This window comes from Phaseolus vulgaris, chromosome 11, assembly GCF_000499845.2.
Source record: "Phaseolus vulgaris cultivar G19833 chromosome 11, P. vulgaris v2.0, whole genome shotgun sequence".
NCBI lineage: Eukaryota > Viridiplantae > Streptophyta > Magnoliopsida > Fabales > Fabaceae > Phaseolus > Phaseolus vulgaris.
The window spans coordinates 9083804-9104765 of record NC_023749.2 but is presented as its reverse complement, the minus strand read 5'-3'; the positions used below and the strand labels follow the sequence as shown (position 1 = coordinate 9104765).

Here is a 20962-nt window from a genome sequence, read left to right as displayed (position 1 = left end):
TTTGATCTAAGTTAAAAACAAATATGTGAATGCTCCTAATATGAAAGGTAATGAATGTTTGATTCTAAACACAAAATTATAACATACAACCATGTTTGACTTGATCGTTAGAGTGTTTTTGCGGGTACTGAATTGAGAGAGAACAATTGAGACCGATAAGCCTAAGAGAATCAAGGACGAGAAGAAATTGAAGACTGACCTTAAATCTTTGGTGAAAAATATTCGATCTTGTAAGAACAAATAGTATAAGATAAGAAAAGAAAAGAAAATCCAAATTTTATATTAGTTAGTGAATATTTCAAGGTTAATTTTGAATGTTTTTATTAATTTGTTTGGTTTTGCCTTAAATCCAAAACTTAGAAACTTTCAATTACACAACCACATATTGCATTTTCGCTATACATGGAACTATTCTTAATTTTTGTTTGAAATTTAGTATAAATGATTAAAAATTAATTATATGTTCTATTTTTCTAAGAAAATTGGCTTTACTCATAAACTTTTTTATCATATTTTTAACTAATGTGACATGCATTTATCCAACTTTAGTTCATAAATATGTAGGTTACAAACTTCATCATTATTTATGCAATATGTGCTTTTGTTTTGTGTAATTGAAGGTGATGTCCAATCCATTCGAAATTTTTTTTTCAATAATTCGCTGACACGTACAAACAAAGTCTATTATCTGAAATTTGATAAAATTTAGACAATATTTTATATTGATTTCCAAAGCATGCAAAATGGTAAAAAAAAACACTATAGTCAAGTATGTATATGGAGAACAACAATAAATAGTTTCAATGAAATTTTGATCAAATTTAAGATTAGACTTATAATGTATACATATTAACAAATTATAAAATATAACTTTTTCAATTTGGACAATTCAAGATTAATATAAATGATTAATGTTTAACCATTTGTACAAAATCTCAAATGGAAATTAAGATTCACTCAATGTGGACATAAAAATAATACTTAATTTAAATGCAATTAGTACAACAAAAATGAATGATTCCACCCAAACATTTTAGAATACATCTTACTTCTACAATTAATCCAAATTGCATTTTATAAATTTCCTATAATTTAAACTCTATCATTTTAGATCACTCCTAAAGACTAAAATTATTAATTAGTCCCTATAATTTTTATTATTCCTAATTCAAAATTATAATGTTAATCATCTTATAATATTAACTCCTATAAAAAATTTAATTTTAATATTCAAATTTCAAACTTAATGACTAAATCAAATATTTTAAATTAAATAAAAAATACACTTACAAACAAATTCAATTGACACATACATGCATTGTGGTGATTGGGATCACTCAACACTACAAGAAAATCATGAAATAGAAACCAATTTTTAGAGATCAAAATAATTAGTTGTAATAGTAACTAAATTAGAGACCATTTTAGAAACTAAAAAAAATTTGGTTTCTAAATTAGTTTATATTATTGTTAAATAGTTTCTAAATTGATATCTAATTAGCAACTAAGGTTTTTGCTACCAAATTTAGAAACTAAATAATTGGTAATTAAAACATTGGTTGTTAATTAGATACCAATTTAAAAACTATTTAACAATAATAGAAACTAATTTAGAAACAATTTTTTTTTTAATTTATAAAATAGTATCTAATTTACTATTATAACTAATTATTTTATTTTTTAAAAATTAGTTTTTATTTCATAATTTTTCTTTTTATTGCGGTTCAATTTTAATAATACAGTGAAGATATAGAATACTTACTTTAATAGTGTACTTAAACCCATAAATGCTGTAATGAAATCAAAGAGAAAAGTCACCAATACAAAATGATTCAAACTAATAAGACGATCTCCAGAAACTACATATTAATGCTATAACGTTTCGCCGAAGAAGAAAAAGGAAAGAAAATCTAACACGCATACAAAATGTAAATAAGAAAATAACATTTTGTTTTAATTTAAATTGTTTAACAGTTTTGGAATCCAATACAAACAAATTTCATTTGTTTATAAAAATGTTGCATCTTATTTATTGTATCTGGCATAAACTTAGTGACATAATATATCAACTTTGCACTAGTAGTTATTGACTTACATATTTAGAGAGAATTCTTACCTTTTTAACACTTGTCAAACACACCATGATCAGTCTTTGACAGTGTTTATGCCAAATGTCAATAAAACGCAGAAGCAAACAATATTGCTTTCGCTTCTTCTTCTTTTTTTATCGATTTTCATATACATCACGAGTCTTTGACCATGATTTATGTCAAATGTCAAAAAAATGCAAGAGATAACTAAGAATACACTGTTAAAGTTTATCATTGGGTCTCAGTAAATAAATAAATAAATCAGAAAAAACACGTTTTTATAGAGTGTTCACCATCGCAACAGTGATTTTCCTTTCATACTATGGTCTAACAATCACATTAATAATTAAAATAACAAGACATATGGTAAATGAGATATGAACTTCTGTTAAAATATATATGTTGAAGGCATAATAAAAGGAGTCTTTAACATGTGTTAATTTTTAACCTAAAAACTGTGTGTGCTTATTTTTAAATGATTTGTATTTAAAATGGAATGCATGTTTCATCTTGTTTTTATGACTAAAATTAAAGGTAGATTTTATTCTTTAAGTTCTGTTTGGTATTCAGCGTGAGACTGCACAGAAATGTTGCTTTCACGTTTGATCCAGAACACCAATGTGTATAGCCAAAGTTTATTTTATTTTATTAGTCTATGGATGAGGGAATCAATGAAAAAGCTAGCACTGGGGAGTTAGGTATATGTTAAACAATACTCAAATGCATGCTTTACTCATTGTTTTAGAACTTTTATACTAATTGAATGGAGAAAAAAAGATAATCCCCAATTAAGAAATAATTAGATGAAATCTCACTGGTTACTTCATTTTAATATTTATATTTTTTTATTCATGTATAACTTGTTCCATTATTATTTCCAACCTTAAACAGTAAATCACTAGTGCAAAATGAAGAAAAAAATGTTCTTTATTTAATGCGGTTTTGCGTTTAAACGCATTCGTAAAAAACGCGGTGACATTTTTGAAATTAATCTGATTTACAAATGCGGCTAAACTTAAAAACCGCATTTGTAAATCCTTTTTACCCTAAATTTTTTTAGCGCGCCTCACCTCTTTCGTAGTTTTTTTCTGTTATTGTCTCTCGTTTGCACTGTTCATCCTTTTTACGTTTGCTTCTCGTTTGCGCTGGCATAAGAAGTTCATCTCTTTCGTACTCTTCGCTATAAGTTTGTAAGCTTTTGAATCGCTTTCTTCCTCTCCATCTTCATTAATGTCCGTTTTATAAATTATTTCCGTTTCCTTAATACGGTAATTAATGTAAGCTAAAAATAAATGGAGTAAAGATAATCATAGAATTTTGTTTATCTCAACTATGAAAAGAAATTGAAACATATTAAATTGGATTCTCACCATTTATATCTTAGTAACTTTAATTTTTTATTTAAATCAAATATTTTATTTTATGTCATTTTTATATTTGTGATGTATGACTTTTTATTTTTCTGTAATTTTGTTATTATTATTTTTATTAACGTTAAAGAAATTTTGGCTTAGCCTATATGTAAAATATACTTCTTAGCTATGTCATTTCTTCCTACACTCTTATAATTTAAAAATTTATCTTTGTGGAATTAAATTAATTACGGTAAGTATGGATTTTGTCACTGTGGGAGTGTTTGTATATATTTCTGGAAGTTGTTGTGTGTTTGGTTGTAGTTGATGAGTCGTGCTTCACTTTTTTTTTATTGGATTTTCATTTCAGATTCTTCTAGAGAATCTAAAATTTATTTTTTTTAATTTTAAAATATATAAATATAAATTCAAATTTTAATTTAAAGACTAAAAATTGTATTTCAAATATATGAACTCTCTTTCTATGAAAATATAGAAAAAAGAGTTTGTGTACCAATATATATAATAAAAAGTTTTAACCATAGTGAGAAGTTATACGACTTAACTTCGATATAATTATTTGGATATCGTTCATTCTTTTAAGTATTGAATACTTTTTATTTAAATTATACAATTTCAAATATATATTTTAATAAGATAATATATTTTAAATTAAAAAGTAAATTTGTATTATTGAATTTAAAATTGCATTTTGAATTATAATTTTATGACAACAATTCAAAGAGGACGAACGGATAGGGGGTGCACGATTCCCATACGAAGAAGAAAATAATGAAGTGGAGAATAAGAGAATTTAGATTTAAAATATTTCATTAAGGGTGAATTGGTTATTTCACCACCCCGTGGAGATGTATACTGAAATCGCGGAGGTGCGGCAAGCAATGGCCCGCATCAGGTTTACATACAAAATTAATGGTACAGATTATTGTTAAATGCACACGCAATTTTACGAAGTACACCCTAAATTTTTTAAATATACACTTAATCATCTTTTAAGCTTGGCTTCTACATGTTCGAAGGTGAGTTATAATTTTGGTTGTTATATTTTTTTTATCTTTCTTTTACTATTATAAAATTGAAAATTATTATTTTAGTCTTTAATATTATATAATATTGTTTAACTATTTTTACGCCAAACAAAAGATTAAATGATTGTTTTAATACCATTTTTTTTTATTTTGATTGTGTTCCTTTCTCTTTACACAAGTTTTGGTTTGATCTATAGTGTTTTGTGATTCATTCCTTTACTCTTTTTTTATATTATGTTTCATATGATGATAGATGACTCTTGAATTTGAAGGGTCGATGTCAAAATTTATAACCATGTTTAGGATGATTTTTTCAAACAAATCAAATTATGTATCCTTATATATAATCAATGTTAAAAAAAAGATTTTAAACCAGATAACATACTCTAAGAATTTTAATTTTGACGTGAATTAGTGTGTAGAGTTTTTAAATTTATAATATTAACTTATTTAAGGAGCAATATGATGTTATAAATCTCTATTATACGTATTATACAATATTTTATTCACTACTAATAAATTTTTATAGGGTTAAATATCTTTAATTCTTATAAATAGCCTAACATTTAAGGGTCAAAGCAATTTCATAGGTGTCCTGAATATGGATACTTCTTTTATTATTGTTCTGGCCAAACCTTTGATAAAATGCTTAGACAAATTTTCTTTACACGATGATGTAGTCACAAAAGCATTAAAGTATTTTCCTTAACTTTATTGTATCTTTCCTTTGTGTTTGTTTTTTCTCTAAGGTTGTGTTTGGATTGGGAAGAAGATTTGATGGAGTGAATTTAAAGTAATATGAGAGAAAAATGTAAAGAAAGTGGAGTTATTTGGATTAAGGTATGTTATAATGGATTTGTGAAGAAATTTTATTAAGATTTGTGAATGATATGATGATTGTGAGGAGATTTTTTTTTTTAAATGTGTAAAATATAAGTTTACAAATTTACCCTTATCTTTAAAAATATTTGAATAATAAAATATGATATATGTTTGTATAGATTTAAGTTAATTAAAATATTTGATATAAAAAATATTTATTTTTATTGAATAATTATGTAATTTATAATGTACTTATTATTGTTGTAATAAATTATAAAAAATAATCATAAATATAAATATAAATTACATATTTAATAATAATTAAAATAAATTTATTAAATAATAATATTAATAATAATATAAAATTAATTTTAATTTGATTTGATGAAAATATTTTTTTAATGTATTTATAATAAAAATAAAATTTTCCAATAAAAATAAATATATTTTACGTCAAATATTTTAATTAACTTAAATCTATACAAAAGTATCTCATATTTTATTATTCAAATATTTTTAAAGATAAGGATAAATTTGTAAACTTATATTTTATACATTTTTTTAAAAAAATTAAAAATTTCCTCACAACCATCATATTACTCACAAATCTCAATCAGTTTTTCTCACAAATTCACTTTAACATACCTTTATCCAGACAACCCCACTTTCTTTACATTTTCCTCTCAAATCACTTCAAATCCACTCTCTCAAATCTTCTCCCTATAAAGGGGTATTGTATTAAGGTAAAACAGAGGAAAAAATGGGAAGGATCTATATTATTGAATGAAAGGGTTGCCTTTTAAATAGCCTTATAGCAACTAGAAATACAAAAAAAGTGCAACCTATGTAGCAGTTGCAACATACTACAATAAAAGTGGCAAAGGAATATGTCATCCCTTAACACTAGGATTATTAACTAACTACATAAAACAAAACAACTTTATAAAAAACAAATATCCTTAGAAACAATCAGTTTACTTCTGGTGATGAACATACTCCAAGCAGGTTGCGCAGCTTCACAAAAACGTCAAGTTTTAAATGCTTTGTCATTACAAGAGATTTGTGCTTGAGTGTTGCAGTGAATTAGTTGCACAATTCCTTCTTTTATGAGTTCACGAAGAAAATGGAACCATACATCAATATGTTTACTTCGTCCATGCATCACAGGGTTCTTAGCGAACTTAATTGTTGAGTTGTTGTTGCAATAAACAATTGTAGAATTGTTTTGTACATGTCCAAGCTTCTCCAAAATCTTTCTCATCCAAATTGCTTGACAAGCACATGCAGTTGCAACTATAAATTCTGCTTTTGTAGTAGACAATGATATTATGGGTTTTTTTTTTGGATAACCAAGATATTGCACCAGAACTCAATAGAAACACATACACTAAAGTACTCTTCGTATCATCCAAGTCTTCAACATAGTCGTTATCTGTGTAGGCCACTAGTTCTTCATTTCTCCCTTCTTGTAGAACACTCCATAGTCAACTGTCCCTATTAAGTATCTTAAAATCTTCTTAGTTGCTTGTAAATGTAACTTAGTAGGATGCTCCATGTACCTACTGATGAGACTAACGACAAACATAACATCTGGTTGTGTAGAAGTTAAGTACATGAGACTTCCCACATCTGCTTGTAGTAAGTGCTATAAAATTTCATGCCATATTCATCCTTTTGAAGCTTTTCTCTAGGAATGATTGGATTATATACCGAATTACTTATCTCCATTCCGAATTTCTACAACACATTCATCGTATACCTTTTTTGACTAATGAATATACCATTAGTTCTTTGCATCACTTCAACACCAAGAAAATACTTCATCTTTTCCAAATCAGCATATCAAACTCAACCATCATAGACTTTTTGAATTCAGCAAACATTGACTCATCATTGCCAGTAAATATAAGATCATCAACATACAAAGTTATAATTAGAAATTTACCGTTAGAACTTGTCTTGACAAACAAAGTGTGTTCATGAGGACACTTTTCAAAGCCTTCTTTAAAAAAATATGACTCTATGCGACTGTACCAAGCCCATGGAGCTTGTTTCAATCCATAAAGAGCTTTCTTCAACTAATACACATTATGCTCATTGCCCTTGATTTCATATCCTCAAGGTTGTTCAACAAACACTTCTTCATTGAGGACACCATGTAAGAAAGCCGACTTCTTATCCAATTGATAAATGGTCTATCCCTTTTAAGCTACAAGTGCAAGCATTAGTCGAATTGTATCCAATCTTGCCATAGGTGCAAAGACTTCATTGTAACCCGTTTCATATTGTTGAGCATACCCTTTTTCCACCAACATTGCCTTGTATTTGTCTATTTGTCCATTCTCATTAAGCTTTGTTTTGTATACCCATTTCAATCCAATTTTCTTTCCTCCAGCTGGTAAGTCTGTCAATTCCCATGTGTCATTCTTCTCTATTGATTCCATTTCCAAATTCATGGCATTTCTCCATTTTTCACTATTCACAGCTTCTGCAAATGAAATTGGATCAGTAGTTGTGAACATGGTCAGGTTGATCATGTCTTGTTCTTCAGACAGTCCTGTTTCACTTTCATAGTCCCTCATCCAAACCGGTTGCTGTCTAATTCTTCTAGTTGAATCAGATGATCTCTCATCAGTATATTTAACTTTTTATAAAGTTGTTTTGTTTAATGTAGTTAGTCAATAATCCTAGTGTTAAGGGATGACTTATTCCTTTGCCACTTTTATTGTAGTCTGTTGCAACTGTTGCATAGGTTGCACTTTTTTCGTATTTCTAGTTGTTCTAAGGTTATTTAAAAGCCAATCCATTCATTAAGTAAATTAGACCCTTTCCATTTTTTCTCTGTTTTACATTAATACAATACACCTTTACATTTGGTATTAAAGCTCCTTTATTGGGGCTTGATTAGAACCTCTAAAAGAAGTTGTCCTTTCACGCAGATGGCAGTAAATAGTTTTGTTCGACCAACAATTCCAAAGTTCGATGGTTACTATTACCATTGTGCAATGCTCAAGGAGAATTTCCTACAATCTAAGGAATATTGGCATTTAGTGGAAGTTGGAATCCCTAAAGTAGCTCGGGCTGCTGATCTTACTGAGGAGCAAAAGAAAGCAATTGAAGATCAGAAACTCAAGGATTTAAAGGTAAAAAATTATCTTTTTCAAGCAATTGACAGATCTATCTTGGAGACTATGTTGAAGAAAAATACGACTAAGGACATTTGGGACTCAATGAATCAAATGCATAAAGGAACAACAAAAGGTGAAACGAGCACATCTGCAAGCACTCCGAAAGGAATTTGAAATTCTTCAAATGAAAGCAGGAGAATCAATGAATAAATATTTTGCTCGAACACTCACCATAGCTAATAAGATGAGGATTCATGGTGAAGCCATGCAAGATGTCACTATTATTGAGAAGATCTTGCCATCAATGACTCCATAATTTAACTATGTTGTCTGCTTTATTGAAGAGTCAAATGACGTTGATACGCTATCTATTGACCGACTACTCTCTTAGTGCAAGAGCAACACATGAGTAGTCCTATGATTGAAGAACAAGCCTTAAAGGCAACTTCTGAAAATAGAGCAAGAGGACGAGGCAGTGGAGGATTTCGTGGAAGAGGAAGAGGAAGAGGCATGTCAAGTTTTGACAAATCCACTGTGGAGTGTTATCATTGCCATAAACTTGGAACTTTTCAATATGAATGTCCAAGCAAGGAGAGTACAACAAATTTTGTAGTATCACAAGAAGAAATGCTTTTGATGACGCATTTGGAGGACACACAAACGCAAAAGAAAGATTCATGGTGCCTTGACTCAGGGTGTAAAGTCACATGTGTGGCAAAAAGGAACTGTTCTCTAATTTAAATGAAAATTTCAGAGAAACAGTGAAGTTGGGAAACAATTCTACTATGGTTGTGAAGGGGAAAGACATAATTAGATTTCAGTTAAATGGAATCTCCCATATCATTACTTAAGTATTTGATGTACCTGAGCAAAAGAACAACTTATTGAGTATTGGGCAATTGTAAGGGATTAACAATCCTATTCGAACATGGAAGATGTAAGGTCTATCATTCAGAGAAAAGCTTAATCATGGAAGCAAGAATGTCCTCAAACAGAATGTTCATTTTATCTGTTGAGCCCCAATCAAATGTGACAACTTGTTTTAACACAATTACAGAAGATTCAACCCAGTTATGACACTACAAATATGGAAATTTGGGCTTTAAAGGCCTGAAGAATCTTGAGCAACAAAAAATGGTGAATGCCATGCCACCACTCAAGTCGCCCTCCAAAATTTGTAAAGATTGTCTAGCGAGAAAACAACAAAGGGATCCATTTCCAAAAGAGAGCACATGAAGAGCTTCTGAAAACCTACAGTTGGTACATGCTGAAATATGCGTCCCTATTACACCCATCTCCAACAGTAAAAAAAGGTACCTAATTACTTTCATTGATGATTGTAGTCGTAAAACTTGGGTATATTTCTTAGCAAAAAAGTCAGATGCTTTTGATACTTTCAGAAGCTTTAAAAGTCGTGTAAAGAAAGAAACAAGTACATTTATAAAATGTATACATACTAACAGGGTTGGTGAATTTACATCACAAGAATTTACTGATTTTTGTAAGGAGAATGGTATAAGTAGACAATTGACAGTTGTGTATACGCCACAACAAAAATGGGGTAACAAAGAGGAAAAACAAAACTATCATGAACATGGTTTGCAACATGCTTTATGGGAAAAATATTCCAAGGACTTTTTGGTCTGAGGCAGTTCACTGGGCTATTCACATACTGAATCGATGTCCAACAATTGTAGTTAAAAATAAGACTCGAGAAGAAGGTTGGAGTGGACTAAAACCATCAGTTAGGTATTTTAGAACTTTTGGGTGTCTGGCTCATGTTCACATACCTGACAACAAAAGAACAAGGCTAGATAACAAAAGTATGAGTTATGTTCTGCTTGGTATCAGTGACGAATCAAAGGCATACAAGTTGCATGATCCAGTTTCACAGAAGATCATCGTGAGTAGAGATGTTCTATTTGAAGAAGATAGAAGCTGCGATTGGGATCAAATGCATGAGAAAATAATTACAATCTAGAGTGGGAAGATGAACAAAATGAAGTTGTCAATGATGAAGCGAACATCAATGAAGAAATAGAAGGAAAATCAGTGAACTCTACTTCAGATGAGTTAACTGATGAGAGATCACATGATTCAACTAGAAAAAATTAGACAACAACAGATTTGGATGAGGCACTATGAAAGTGGAGCATGACTTTCTGAAGAAAAAGACATGATCAACCTGACCATGTTCGCAACTTCTACTCCAATTTCATTTGCAGAAGCTGTGAAAAGTGAAAAATGGAGAAATGCCATGAATTTGGAAATGGAATCAATAGAGAAGAATGACACATGGGAATTGACAGACTTACCAGTTGGAGGAAAGAAAATTGGATTGAAATGGGTATACAAATCAAAGCTTAATGAGAATGGACAAATAGACACAAGGCAAGGTTGGTGGCAAAAAGGTATGCTCAAAAAACACGGAGTGAATTACAATGAAGTTTTTGCACATGTGGAAAGATCGGATACAATTCAACTAATGCTTGCACTTGCAACTTAAAAGGGATGGACCATTTATCAATTGGATGTGAAGTCGGCTTTCTTACATGGTTTCCTCAATGAAAAATGTTTATTGAACAACCTTGTGGATATAAAATCAAGGGCAATGAGCATAGGGTGTATAAGTTGATGAAAGCTCTTTATGGATTGAAACAAGCTCCACGGGCTTGGTACAGTCGCATAGAGTCATATTTTGTAAAGAAGACTTTGAAAGGTTCCTTCATGAACACACTGTTTGTCAAGACAAGTTCTAACGATACATTTCTAGTTATAAGTTTGTATGTTGATGATCTTATATTTATTGGCAATGATGAGTCAATATTTGCTTAATACAAAAAGTCTATGATGGTTGAGTTTAATATGACTGATTTGGGAAAGATGAAGTATTTTTCTTGGTGTTGAAGTGATGCAAAAAACTGATGGTATATTCATTAGTAGAAAAGGTATGCGATGAATGTGTTGGAGAAATTCATAATGGAGAAAAGTAGTCTGGTATATAATCCATTCATTCTTGGAGAAAATCTTCAAAAGGATGAAAATGGCATGAAAATTGATAGCACTTACTACAAGCAGATTATGGGAAGTCTCGTGTACATAACTGCTACACGACCAGATGTTATGTTTGTCGTTAGTCTCATCAGTAGGTACATGGAGCATCCCACTAAGTTACATTTACAAGCAACTAAGAAGATTTTAAGATACTTAAAAGGGACAGTTGACCATGCAGTCTTCTACAAGAAGGGAGGAAATGAAGAACTAGTGGCCTACATAAATAGTAACTATGCAGAAGACTTGGATGATAGGAAGAGTACTTCAGGGTATCTATTTTTATTGAGTTCTGGTACAAAACAACTCATAGTATCATTGTCTACCACAAAAGCAAAATTTATTATTGCAACTGCATATGCTTGTCAAGTAGTTTGGTTGAGAAGGATTTTAGAGAAGCTTGGACATGTACAAAACAATTCTACAATTGTTTATTGTGACAACAACTCAATAATTAAGCTCGCTAAGAATCCTGTGATGCATTGACGTAGTAAACATATTGATGTACAACTGGTTCACTGCAACACTCAAGAACAAATCACAGATGTGATGACAAAGCCTTTAAAACTTGACATTTTTGTGAAGCTGCGCAACCTGCTAGAAGTGTGTTCGTCACCAAAAGTAAACTGATTGCTAGAAACATTCAGTTTAAGAGAAGATGTTAAACATATTTGTTTTTTATAAAGCTGTTTTGTTTTATGTGGTTAGTCAATAATCCTAGTGTTAAGGGATGACCTATTCCTTTACCACTTTTATTGTAGTCTATTGCAATTGCTGCATAGGTTGCACTTTTTTCATATTTCTAGTTGTTGTAAGGCTATTTAAAATCCATCCCTTTCATTCAATAAAATAGATCCTTTCCATTTTTTCTCTGTTTTACTGCACTTTGTCTAGCTTTGTTTTTTTCCTGTCAGGTATGTGAACATGAGCCAGACACCCAAAACTTCTAAAATACTCAACTGATGGCTTTAGTCCACTCCAAGCTTCTTCTAGAGTTTTATTTTGAACTGCAACTGTTGGGCATCAATTCAATATGTGAACAACCCAATTAACTAGGGGTGGCAAAGTGGGGCCCGTCCCACAGTAAAAAACGCGGGGCAAGCTAACATTTTCAACCCGCTGACCCGCATTAGCCTGCTCCGCATAACCGCGGCCCGCGCAGGTCAATAGTGGGGCGGGGCTGGTTGGCCCGCCAAAAAAGAATTAAAAATTAATTAACTTGATAACAATGGTCCAGTAGAGGAGTGACAACTTTGAGTGAAAGAAAATTAGGTTTTCACTCAAATAACAACGTAGTTACATTGTTCTAAAAAATGCACACAACACACGACGCACTCTCCTTTGCAGCGCCACCGCTCGCTCTGCTTGCGACTCCGCGTGGCTTCGCCTGTAACTGTTGCGCACTACTGCATCCACTCCTCATCTAAGTTAAAAAAAAAGCGAGTCAACCTGCATGTGGGGCGGGTCATGAAAACCAGCCCGCATTTTGTATGCGGGGCGGGTCGGCCAGCTTTGTCACCCCTACAATTAACTGCCTTAAGCCAAAAAGTCCTTGGAATATTTTTCCCATAAAGCATGTTGCGAACCATGTTCATGATAGTTATGTTTTTCCTTTCTAGTACCCCATTTTGTTATGGCGTATACGCAGTTGTCAATTGTGATGTAAATTCACCACCCCTGTGAGTACGCAGATATTTTATGAATGTACCTATTTCTTTCTCTACACGGCTTTTAAAGCTTCTGAAAGTATCAAAAGCATCTGACTTTTCTACTAAGAAATATACCCAAGTTTTACGACTATAATCATCAATGAAAGTAATTAGGTACCTTTTTTTACTGTTGGAGTTGGGTGTAATAGGGCCGCATATGTCAGCATGTACCAATTGTATGTTTTGGGAAGCTCTCCATGTGCTCTCTTTTGGAAATGGATCCCTTTGTTGTTTTCTCGCTAGACAATCTTTACAAATTTTGGAGGGGGACTTGAGTGGTGGCATGCCCTTCACCATTTTTTGTTGCTCAAGAGTGTTCAGGACTTTAAAGCCCAAATGTCCATATCTGCAATGCCAGAAGTGGGTTGAATCTTTTGTTATTATGTTAAAACAAGCTATCTCATTTGATTGAGGCTCAAAAGATAAAATGAACATTCTGTTTGAGGACATTCTTGCTTTCATGATTAAGCCTTTCTCTGAATGATAGACCTTACATCTTCCATGTTGGAACATGATTTTTAATCCCTTCTCTTGCAACTACCCAATACTCAATAAGTTGTTTTTTAGCTCTGGTACATAGAATGCATCAGTAATGATATTGAAGATTCCATTTAACTGAAATCTCACATTGCCTTTCCCCTTCACAACCATAGTAGAATTGTTTCCCAACTTCTATGAAATTTTCATTTAAATCAGAGAACAAATCAGAGAACAGTTCCTTTTTGCCACACATGTGACTGCTACACCCTAAGTCAAGGAACCATGCATCTTCCTTCTGCGCTTGTGTGTCCTCCAGATGCGTCATAAAGTTGGTCAATACATAGCGTATCAACGTCATTTGAATCCTCAATAGAGGAGACAACATAGTTGAATTGTGAGTAATTGATGGCAAGATCTTCTCAATAATAGTGACTTCTTGCATAACTTCACCATGAATTCTCATCTTGTTAGCTATGATGAGTGATTGAGCAAAATATTCATTCACTGATTCTCTTGCTTTCATTTGAAGAATTTGAAATTCCTTTCGGAGTGCTTGCAGATGTACTCGTTTCACCTTTGTTGTCCCTGGATACTTTTGTTTCATTTAGTCCGAAATGTCCTTAGCCGTATCTTTCTTCAATATAGTCTCCAAGATAAATTTGTCAATTGCTTGAAAAAGATAATTTTTTACCTTTAAATCCTTGAGTGTCTGATCTTCAATTGCTTTCTTTTGCTCTTCAGTGATCCAAGCTTCCATTAAATGCCAATATTCCTTAGACGCTGCCCATCTACTTGAAAGGACAAATGCTTTTCATGGTTTTCATCAGGCCCCAATAAAAGAGCTCTGATACAAAATGTAAAGGGGTAATGTATTAACATAAAACAGAGAAAAAATGAAAATGATATATTTTATTGAATGATAGGTTGGCTTTAAATAGCCTTACGACAACTAGAAATACGAAAAAAAAGTTTGTCACCTATATAGTAGTTGCAACAGACTATAGTAAAAATGGCAAAGAAACAGATCATTCCTTAACAATAGGATTATTGACTAATAACATAAAACAAAACAACTTTATAAAAAAACAAATATCTTTAACACTTCTCAATCTAAACACAATCTTAAAAAAAAAAAAAGTCCCCTTTTGTTGTTCAATCCCTAATTTCATGGAGTTCTTATAGATTCGTCCATAATTTTCCTCAAGTGTAGTTTACTTAGTCATCTCACCTAAATAGGATAACACCTATCTACCCAAAAACCTAAAATTTAGACCCATTTTTAGAAAACGGCTATACTAGACTTTTTTTATAGGTCTCCCGAAATGGCACATCACAATGTAGTAAAATTATAAATCGATTACCAAAACAATTTAACCGATCACGTACTTTCTTCTTACACACCATGATTAACAGAAAAAATCCAAATTATATTTCAATTAAAAATGTTTTGGATCGTATAATCTAAAAAATTATTATTTTGTATTATATGTTATTTAGAACTTCCAAATATATTTGGAAATGCACAAGTATAATTTAAAATGTTGATATTCTATAAATATATTATGAATTAAGAAATTTAAGAATGTAGGTAATATGAATCTAGAAATGTATTATATATTATATTATATAATTTGAAAATTCAATATGTATTATTGGAAAATCCAAAATATATTATAGATTATGTAATTAAAAAAAGATAACGTATTTTAAGTTACTCAGTTTAAAATATGTTTTTGTATTAAAAAACAAATATAAAAAATATTTGCCTAATAAATCCATGAATTCCTCAAGCCAATTTCATCCAAAGGAAAGATAATATTATAATTTTCAACTATTATATGAAATAATATAATTTTTTTAATGACATATTTTAAGGATTGTTATCCTACCATTCGTGGTTAGACAAAGACCAAGTGAGAGCAGTTAAGATAACAAAGAAATCACTGATTAAATTAAATAACTAAGTGATGTTTAACATGAAAATTTTTAAAAAATAAAATAAATAAATAAATAAATAAATAAAAATAAGTAACTTAATAAAATGTTAGACAAAATATAACAAACCAACCACAAAATTCTTAGCTTATTTGGGGTAAGAAAAAAAATATTTTTATAGTTTAAATGAGTAAAAAATAAGAAAAAAGAATTTGTCGATCATTTAAATTTCGTCTCCAAAGAAAATGACCAAATATGGAAAATACCAAAATAATAAACTTATCCCATTTTTATATTAAAAAACACCAAAATCATTAAATAATATATATTAACTTACGCAAGTTCATTTTAATTTAACTATGGGTGTGAAATTACACTAAGTATATATTACAAAAAAATTAGGGTGAATGATAATTTTGACGTTGAAAGGGCAATCCAATGACAATTTAATTCTTGGAAAAATGAAAAATTTAAATTAACCCAAGTATAAAAAAACACAAATCAAATTTTATAATTTTATGTTAAAAATACATTGCAATATAAGATTTGGCTCGGACACTTCTCTTAAATAGTGTGTTCCATAATGGACACTGACACTCATACGATATTTGTAGGATTCGATGAAGTATTCAATTTACAAAATATTTATTGAATTTCTGACAATTCTAGCATAATTTTAACACAATTTTAAAAAAAATATATTAATTTTTTTAAAACTCAAACTTATTGTATAAATTTTTATTACGATTATAAAAATAAGGAACAAATTATTTTGAATCGGTCATAAAAAAAACATTTTTTTATTAAAAAAAAATCTAAAACAGACATATAAATCTTTATTATCAATTTATATAATTCATAACTATATAATATATAGATTTGTATCACATTGTAATATATTTTAAAAATATATATTTCATGTTCCTACCGGTGTCATATATTTTAAAAATTATATATTTTCATGTTTATATCGATTTAGGGTTTAAACATTATACTTCAATAAAGAAGTATATTTCAAAATGTAGGGTTTATACAAAAAGTAAGAAAAACTATTCCATGAAAATGAGAGAAAAAGAAAAACAACATAAAGCATTTTAAGGTGCATTGGATTTCCATGGTGATTCTTTCCCAACCATATATTATCCTCAACAAAAGTGCAAGATTCGGCATCACCATCCGATGATATTCACATGCTAAGCACACTATTCTACTCTTTTCTATGTGGGGCGCACTTTAGCACTCAGCAACCAAGCAAGTAACTCACCACTGCAAGATGGCGAGTACCACCTTCTGCTTGCTCCACTCACCCCTCTGCAAATTCCCATCTTCATCTGTTTCATCCTCTTCATCTTCAGCTTCAGCTTCATCTGGCTACAGAACGAAGACCAAGTTGCGACCTCCCACATCTTCGTGCATGGGCCAGCAAGACCCAATCTGCAGCAAAAGAACCATTATTTTAACGAGCATAGCCCTTTTTCCATTTCGCCGTTTGAAGAGGGCCCCCGCTCTCGAACCACCACCCCCAACTCCAAGTAAGTTTCTTCAATTTACATTTCTAATTCATAACAACGTAATTGCGTTTGGGCCGCTGAATTAGCAAGTAGTATCCCGAAAAATGAGTTCTTGGATTGGTTTATTGCATAACCGGAAAATTTTCTGATATGGGTTTACTTGTAATGTATTCGATTAGTAGAGAATTTAAAACAGCGCAATGCTAAACGTGTGTAGCAGTTATTTAGGAGGATTCGCCCTTCAGAGTTCACTTGCATTCTAGTTAGGAGCTAAGATTCAAGTCTTGAACGCTTTTTTGGTTGAATGCAATGCGATGTTTTCGAAATTGAAGAGATATGGATTTGGAACTCCCGGAGTTTTAATAGAACAGTGATATAATTGGTCAGAAGAGTGACAGAAGAGAAAGAAATGAGGAGGATGTGTTGTGGATGTTCTCTTCTTTTCTACCTAAATTCAGAAAGAAAATTAGAACTCGTTTTCAAGTTTCAAGTTGTGAAAATGCATGTTCCCTATTTTTGGTTCTAGGATACTATGTATAAACTCTTGAATTTTCAATTCTTTTTCTCTAGGATGTAAAATAAAATGGATACTTAGAAACTTCCTTGAGTAAATTCTTATTGATTTGCTGCTTTTTTGCTTGTGACATGTTCGATATTATCAGACTGATTTTAAAAGGAATGGTTGATTATTTTACATTACAACCCTTACAATGTACTACTAGAGATTCATACATATGTCAAAAAGGTCTCCATTTCCCCCTTTTTGGACCCCCTTATGTACATGCATGCACTGTTTGACCCTTGCTCTATTAGTTGTATATTGATGTCTCATGAGGTCTGCCATCTACTCCTCTAGAGAAAATTGTGTTTTTAGGACCTCAGGTGTTGTGCTGGGTTTTATTTTCCATGACCCTGTCTTAAGTTTGGGATGTGGATCAGCGTTAGTCTTCTTTTTTGTAGTAATTTGGGGGTAATTGTTCATTCTCCTTGCAGCAGAAGCAAATGAGGTGAAGACACAAGAGGATAACCAGGAAGCCGAGGTTTGTGAGGGGTTAAGATCAGATACCAATATTGAATAGTAAATTTATTCTTACCTACCGTATTTGTTTGTGCCTTGAATGTTTTTAGTTGATCTAAACCTTGTAGCTTCTATCGACAGACAGTACCTGAAGAGGACAAATCATCAACTTCCTTTCTGTCTCTCCTGAATGGAATTGGGATATTTTCTTCCGGTGTGCTGGGTGCTCTCTATTCACTTTCTCAGAAAGAAAAGTCCACTGCTGATGCAACAATAGAAACAGTAAGGTTATTTGCACTCTTATGTTTCTTAGATGTGTGTTAGCCTTTGAGGAATGTCTCTCTTCCTAACAAAGTCATACAGTGAAAAAGGAAAATGAGGAAATATTCTTCTTCTGCTACTAAGGGAACAAAAATGTCTGGTCACTTTCCATTTAATTTGATTTAAATGTTTTTTTTTTTCTAAAAATAGTTTTGGTTTATTTATGCATTAAAGTTTAAGCAGTATTTTTACTGGTCAATGTGCACAGATGAGCAGGAAACTGAAGGAAAAGGAAGAACTGATTGTTTCCTTAAAGAAGGACTATGAGCTGAAGTTACTGAATGAGCAGGAGAAACAAGCCAACCTACTTGAAAAGGCAAAGGAAGAGAAGCAAGCATTGATAGAACAACTAAATTCTGCGAACAGTACTATCAACACCTTGCGGCAGGAGCTTAAACATGAGAGAAGTTTGATTGAGGACCTGAAACTTCAAATTGACAGACTTGGGACTGAGCTTTCAAAGACTGATTCAGATAAGAAAGATCTCGAAAGCAATCTGAAAGAAAAGATAGATTCCATTGAAGTTTTACAGCAAAGAATCAGTGCGCTCAGTGTGGACCTCAAGGACAAAGAAGATGTTGTTAAGAGTCTCAATTCGTCCTTAGAAGTAAAGGAGTTGGAATTGAAGAGTTTGAATTCTACCTATGAGAAAATCAAGGATGACTTATCCAATGTACAGTTGCAGATTCAAGGGTTGAAAGATGAACTACATAAAAGCCAAGAGGAACTAGAAGCTAAAGATTCCTTGGTGATGGAACTAAATTCAAGAGTGAGTTCCTTAACTCTTGAGAAGGATGACTTTAGGAGTAAATATGATGTCATGGAGAAGGAATACAATGACCTAAAGCTCACTACTGAAAGGAAGGCTGCTTTGGACTCTAGGGTTTTAACTGAAAAAGAAGAGGAGCTTCGCCAGCTAAAGCATCAATTTGATCTTGCCCTGCGTGAATCAAACAAAAACCTGATCATCAATGCTGATTTATCACGAGAAAGAGATTTTTTGAAGGAGGCCCTTGAGAATCAATCTGGTAAAATTAATCATTTAAAGCATGAACTTCAAGTCACCCAGGGAAATCTTGAAAAATCAAGAAATGAGTCTGCTGAATTGGAAAACCTTATAAATGAGTCGAACAAACTGCGCAATGAGCTTGAGGTTGAGGTGTCTAAGCTTTCATCTGAGCTCACTGAAGTTAAAGGATCACTACAGAGAAGTCTTGATAATGCAAAACATGAGGCAGAAATGCTAGCAAGTGAGCTTACAACTGCAAAGGAACATTTGAAGAAAGCAGAAGCAGAGCTACAAGGTAAGTCCCATGAATTGACAATTGCTCTTGAAAAGCGTGATAGCCTACAGAAAGAATTAATTGACATATACAAAAAGGCTGAGACCACAGCAGAGGATTTGAAGGAAGAAAAACAGTTAGTTAATTCTTTGAACAAAGACATACAAGCTTTAGAGAAGCAAATCTCAGAAGACAAGGAGTCCCGAAAATCTCTTGAGATGGACCTGAAGGAGGCTATCGAATCACTTGATGAAATGAACCGAAATGCGATGATCCTTTCTGGTGAACTACAGAAAACTAACTCCCTTGTTTCTAGCCTTGAAAAAGAGAAAGAGATGCTTATTAAGTCCCTAACAGACCAAAGAAATGCAAGCAAAGAGGCCAAGGACAACATTGAAGATGCTCATAACCTCATCATGAAACTTGGCAATGATAGAGAGAATTTAGAGAGAAAAGGGAAGAAATTGGAGGAGGATTTGGCTTCTGCCAAGGGTGAGATATTGCGCTTAAAGAGTAAAATCAGTTCTTCTAAAGTTGCTGTTAACAATGGACAAGTGCAGAAAGATGGAGGTGAAAACAAGGTCAACTCTTCAAAAGTTGCTGTTAACAATGAGAAAGTGCAGAAAAATGAAGGTGAAAGCAAGGTTACTGTAAGTGCGAGGAAGACTGTCAGAAGAAGAAAAGCTAATCCACAATAACATAGAAAAATTTTAGAGAGTTTTCTATTAAAAAATTCTATTAGGGTAAATTATATTCTGTAATAAAGTATCTGGAAGCCAGTTGATGTTGAACTCTATTCATTTTGGCATGCAAAAAATTCCATGTTGCAATAGTATTGTACAAATGGGAATTTTTAAGTTTGTAGGGCAGTTGTTTTCTGATAGTTTTCTTTAGTAAAGCTATAAAAGGTGAGAATACCTGTTAAACCCTACACGGCTCCTATTTAAACCAAGAGTTTTATCACTAGACTTGGCCGTCCTTGTGTCTGCTGCATTTGAAGTCTCATGTACTAGTGGATGGGAGATTTCATTTTTTTCTTTTGACTAAAAGCATTCTATGCTATCAATTGAATTAATTGTCACTAGTTTAAGTTATCCATTATCTAATTTGATGTAATGATTAAGATTTATCTTTGATTTTCTCAACAATGATTAAGATTTATCTTACCCTCTAAAGTGGGTTGCATTGCACACTTCAGTGGAGTCAATTCCAA

General features: G+C 31.7%; 4 protein-coding genes across 5 annotated transcripts; 3 read left to right on the top strand and 1 right to left on the bottom strand.

Moving 5' to 3' along the window:
* Positions 1–7517: 7517 nt before the first annotated feature.
* Positions 7518–7895, bottom strand: LOC137833692 (uncharacterized mitochondrial protein AtMg00820-like). Its single transcript, XM_068641946.1, has one exon. It carries the CDS (start codon positions 7893–7895, stop codon positions 7518–7520), a length of 378 nt encoding a protein of 125 aa, XP_068498047.1.
* A 2722-nt stretch (positions 7896–10617) lies between these two features.
* On the top strand, positions 10618–10947 carry LOC137833661 (uncharacterized mitochondrial protein AtMg00820-like). Its single transcript, XM_068641945.1, has one exon. It carries the CDS (start codon positions 10618–10620, stop codon positions 10945–10947), a length of 330 nt encoding a protein of 109 aa, XP_068498046.1.
* Positions 10948–11396: 449 nt separating this feature from the next.
* Positions 11397–11978, top strand: LOC137833645 (secreted RxLR effector protein 161-like). Its single transcript, XM_068641944.1, has one exon. It carries the CDS (start codon positions 11397–11399, stop codon positions 11976–11978), a length of 582 nt encoding a protein of 193 aa, XP_068498045.1.
* A 4700-nt stretch (positions 11979–16678) lies between these two features.
* On the top strand, positions 16679–20680 carry LOC137819227 (MAR-binding filament-like protein 1-1). Of its 2 annotated transcripts, none has more exons than XM_068623019.1 (4): positions 16679–17148; positions 18124–18167; positions 18287–18427; positions 18675–20680. In XM_068623019.1, the coding sequence occupies exons 1-4, from the start codon at positions 16890–16892 to the stop codon at positions 20445–20447; spliced, it is 2217 nt and encodes a 738-aa protein (XP_068479120.1). In that variant the 5' UTR covers positions 16679–16889; the 3' UTR covers positions 20448–20680. The 2 variants fall into 2 exon arrangements, with proteins under 2 accessions (XP_068479120.1, XP_068479114.1); XM_068623013.1 differs by having other exon boundaries at positions 16681–17148; positions 18121–18167.
* Positions 20681–20962: the final 282 nt, after the last annotated feature.

Bases quoted from the DNA above. Each gene is read 5' to 3' on its own strand.
- LOC137833692 (XM_068641946.1), bottom strand. From the start codon at position 7,895: ATGAGGGACTATGAAAGTGAAACAGGACTGTCTGAAGAACAAGACATG.
- LOC137833645 (XM_068641944.1), top strand. From the start codon at position 11,397: ATGAATGTGTTGGAGAAATTCATAATGGAGAAAAGTAGTCTGGTATAT.
- LOC137833661 (XM_068641945.1), top strand. From the start codon at position 10,618: ATGATCAACCTGACCATGTTCGCAACTTCTACTCCAATTTCATTTGCA.
- LOC137819227 (XM_068623013.1), top strand. From the start codon at position 16,890: ATGGCGAGTACCACCTTCTGCTTGCTCCACTCACCCCTCTGCAAATTC. The intron at 17,149-18,120 runs GTAAGTTTCTTC...TTCTCCTTGCAG, and splicing joins ACCACCACCCCCAACTCCAA to CAGAAGCAAATGAGGTGAAG. The intron at 18,168-18,286 runs GTTTGTGAGGGG...TTCTATCGACAG, and splicing joins AGGATAACCAGGAAGCCGAG to ACAGTACCTGAAGAGGACAA.